This window comes from Bidens hawaiensis, unplaced genomic scaffold (assembly GCF_021521415.1).
Source record: "Bidens hawaiensis isolate Kalapana, Puna unplaced genomic scaffold, B.hawaiensis_p1.1 tig00042934_1, whole genome shotgun sequence".
Classification (NCBI taxonomy): Eukaryota; Viridiplantae; Streptophyta; class Magnoliopsida; order Asterales; family Asteraceae; genus Bidens; species Bidens hawaiensis.
Window position 1 is genome coordinate 58,494 of NW_027497604.1, and position 2,024 is coordinate 60,517.

The following is a 2,024-nucleotide window of genomic DNA, read 5'->3' on the forward strand; positions in this document are numbered from 1 at the left end:
TAAATGTTGTCATCTCCTTTAAAGGTTAAGGGTTCGAGTACCAATGTGCACTATGATGTAAAATTAGGAGTATATTAGATGCGTGCGGGAGGACTTGTTGAAGAAAAAATTACAACAGAATAGTAATTTGTGTTTTAACTTTATATTTCATTTTAGTTTCTTACTATGATATTGTAATTTTTAAGCGTGGCACTTGCTTTTTTCTGAACGAAGACAATTATATCTCATTACAAATGTATTAATCATGAAAAATCCAAAAGCGCAATTGGTCAAAGGTATTCAATATTAATTAAAGCATACACATTAAAAAATTAAGAAGTGTCGGCCATCATATAAGAAATGCATACGGAATAAAATTAAGTCCCATAAATATGCATGTATAAATACCCCCATTAGTGTATCAAAGTCCTCACAACCGTTCTCATATATATTTCTTTCACCTTTATATTTCTTGAATTTTAGGTATGGCGAGATCAAGGGGTCGCCAGAAGATAGAGATGAAGCTAATTGAAAACGAAAGCAATCGTGCAGTCACGTTGTCCAAGCGTTACGGCAGCTTATTCAAGAAAGCCGGTGAGTTGGCCACGTTATGTGGTGCATGGATTGCAATAATTGTGTTCACCATTAGTGGAAGGCCTCTCGCTTTTGGAAGCCCCCATGTTGATAGTGCTACAAAGAAATTTCTTTGTGGCGATGAACAAGATGCCATCCAAGCATCCATCAACTCTTCACGCAGAGCGAAAATTGAAGCACTCAACAATGAATATAATGAGTTTAATGAGAAATCTACATCCGATAAGAAACTCAGACAAAACCTTGAAGAAGAGGTGAAAGTGTTCCTTGGCGGGATTACTTATGAGGATTATAAACGCACCATGGGTATAAATCAGCTTATGGAGATGAAATCCAACCTTGAACAGTTGAAAACTAACTTGCAATATAGTTCTGATGAGGAAAGTGGATCTTCATTTGATGATGAGTGTGAGCCAGATCTATCCACAATTGAAGGGCCAAGAGACTTTTTGCAGTTATGATCAGTTTTTACTTAGAATAAGTAAAAGAATAAAATAGAATTTGTCTATCCTTTCTAGTTGTGTCTTTTAATAAAGTGAGAGAATAAACCAAAAAATATCCTTTAATTCATATGTTATGCTGGAATGTGTTTTTTTTTGTTTTATTATGTATGAAACTAGTTTTGAAAGCAGTATTATGATTTGTTATGTGGAATATGTTTCTTCTAATGATAATAATAATTAAATAGTTGTTTTCTAATATTGAGTATGAAAGTAGGTTTTTTAAGTCATATTTTGATTTTGTAAATACGACATTATAAATTAAATTTAAATGCAAAGACATTCAAAACTGAATTTGAGGTAATATAGTAAACACTTATGTATATAATACACAAACTTAAATAAATTTACAACCACACATGTATGTTGTAAAATATGTTTAATACTTCAATTTAATTATTTATGGAAAGAAATACATTTAGTTATATCACATTTAAAAATTTATGTCAAAGTCAACGTAACTGTCACAATGAAATCAATGTAATGATATAAGGTTAGTGTAAAACTATTTTAATACTTATAAAACTTATGAAAAAGCTACTTAGTTTAATTAAATTTAAAACTGGTATCTTTGTACAGTAGAAACTCGATTATTTAATAAACTCTCTAAGATAATATTTTTTGTCGGTCCCGACTCGGGGATATGGTGCTAAATTAATAATTCGCTAAAATTATAAGATAATACATTTTTTGATAATTTCTTTAAACCTCATATAAAATATAAATTAATAATTCCTTATATATAGCATATTACATGAATGATTTATGAAGGTTTCTTGAAAAATGACTCAATTGTCTTTTGTTTTTTGTTGAAATCAATTTAATTCCCCTTGAATCTGGTCTCTAATTTTCCTTGGCATGATTAGAACTTCTTCGAATCTCGTCTGTCATTGTTGTTTTTAGCCTGCGTGCATACTAAAAGCCAGCTACGCTGAGTGAGTTTTAGTTAAT

The 2,024-nt window shown here is 30.5% G+C and overlaps 1 protein-coding gene across 1 annotated transcript; it reads left to right on the top strand.

Annotated features, from left to right (window-relative positions):
- The first annotated feature begins 394 nt into the window (after window positions 1-394).
- LOC143593934 (agamous-like MADS-box protein AGL29) lies at window positions 395-1,103 on the top strand. Its single transcript, XM_077073395.1, has one exon. The coding sequence runs from the start codon at window positions 465-467 to the stop codon at window positions 1,032-1,034; it is 570 nt and encodes a 189-aa protein (XP_076929510.1). The 5' UTR covers window positions 395-464; the 3' UTR covers window positions 1,035-1,103.
- Window positions 1,104-2,024: the final 921 nt, after the last annotated feature.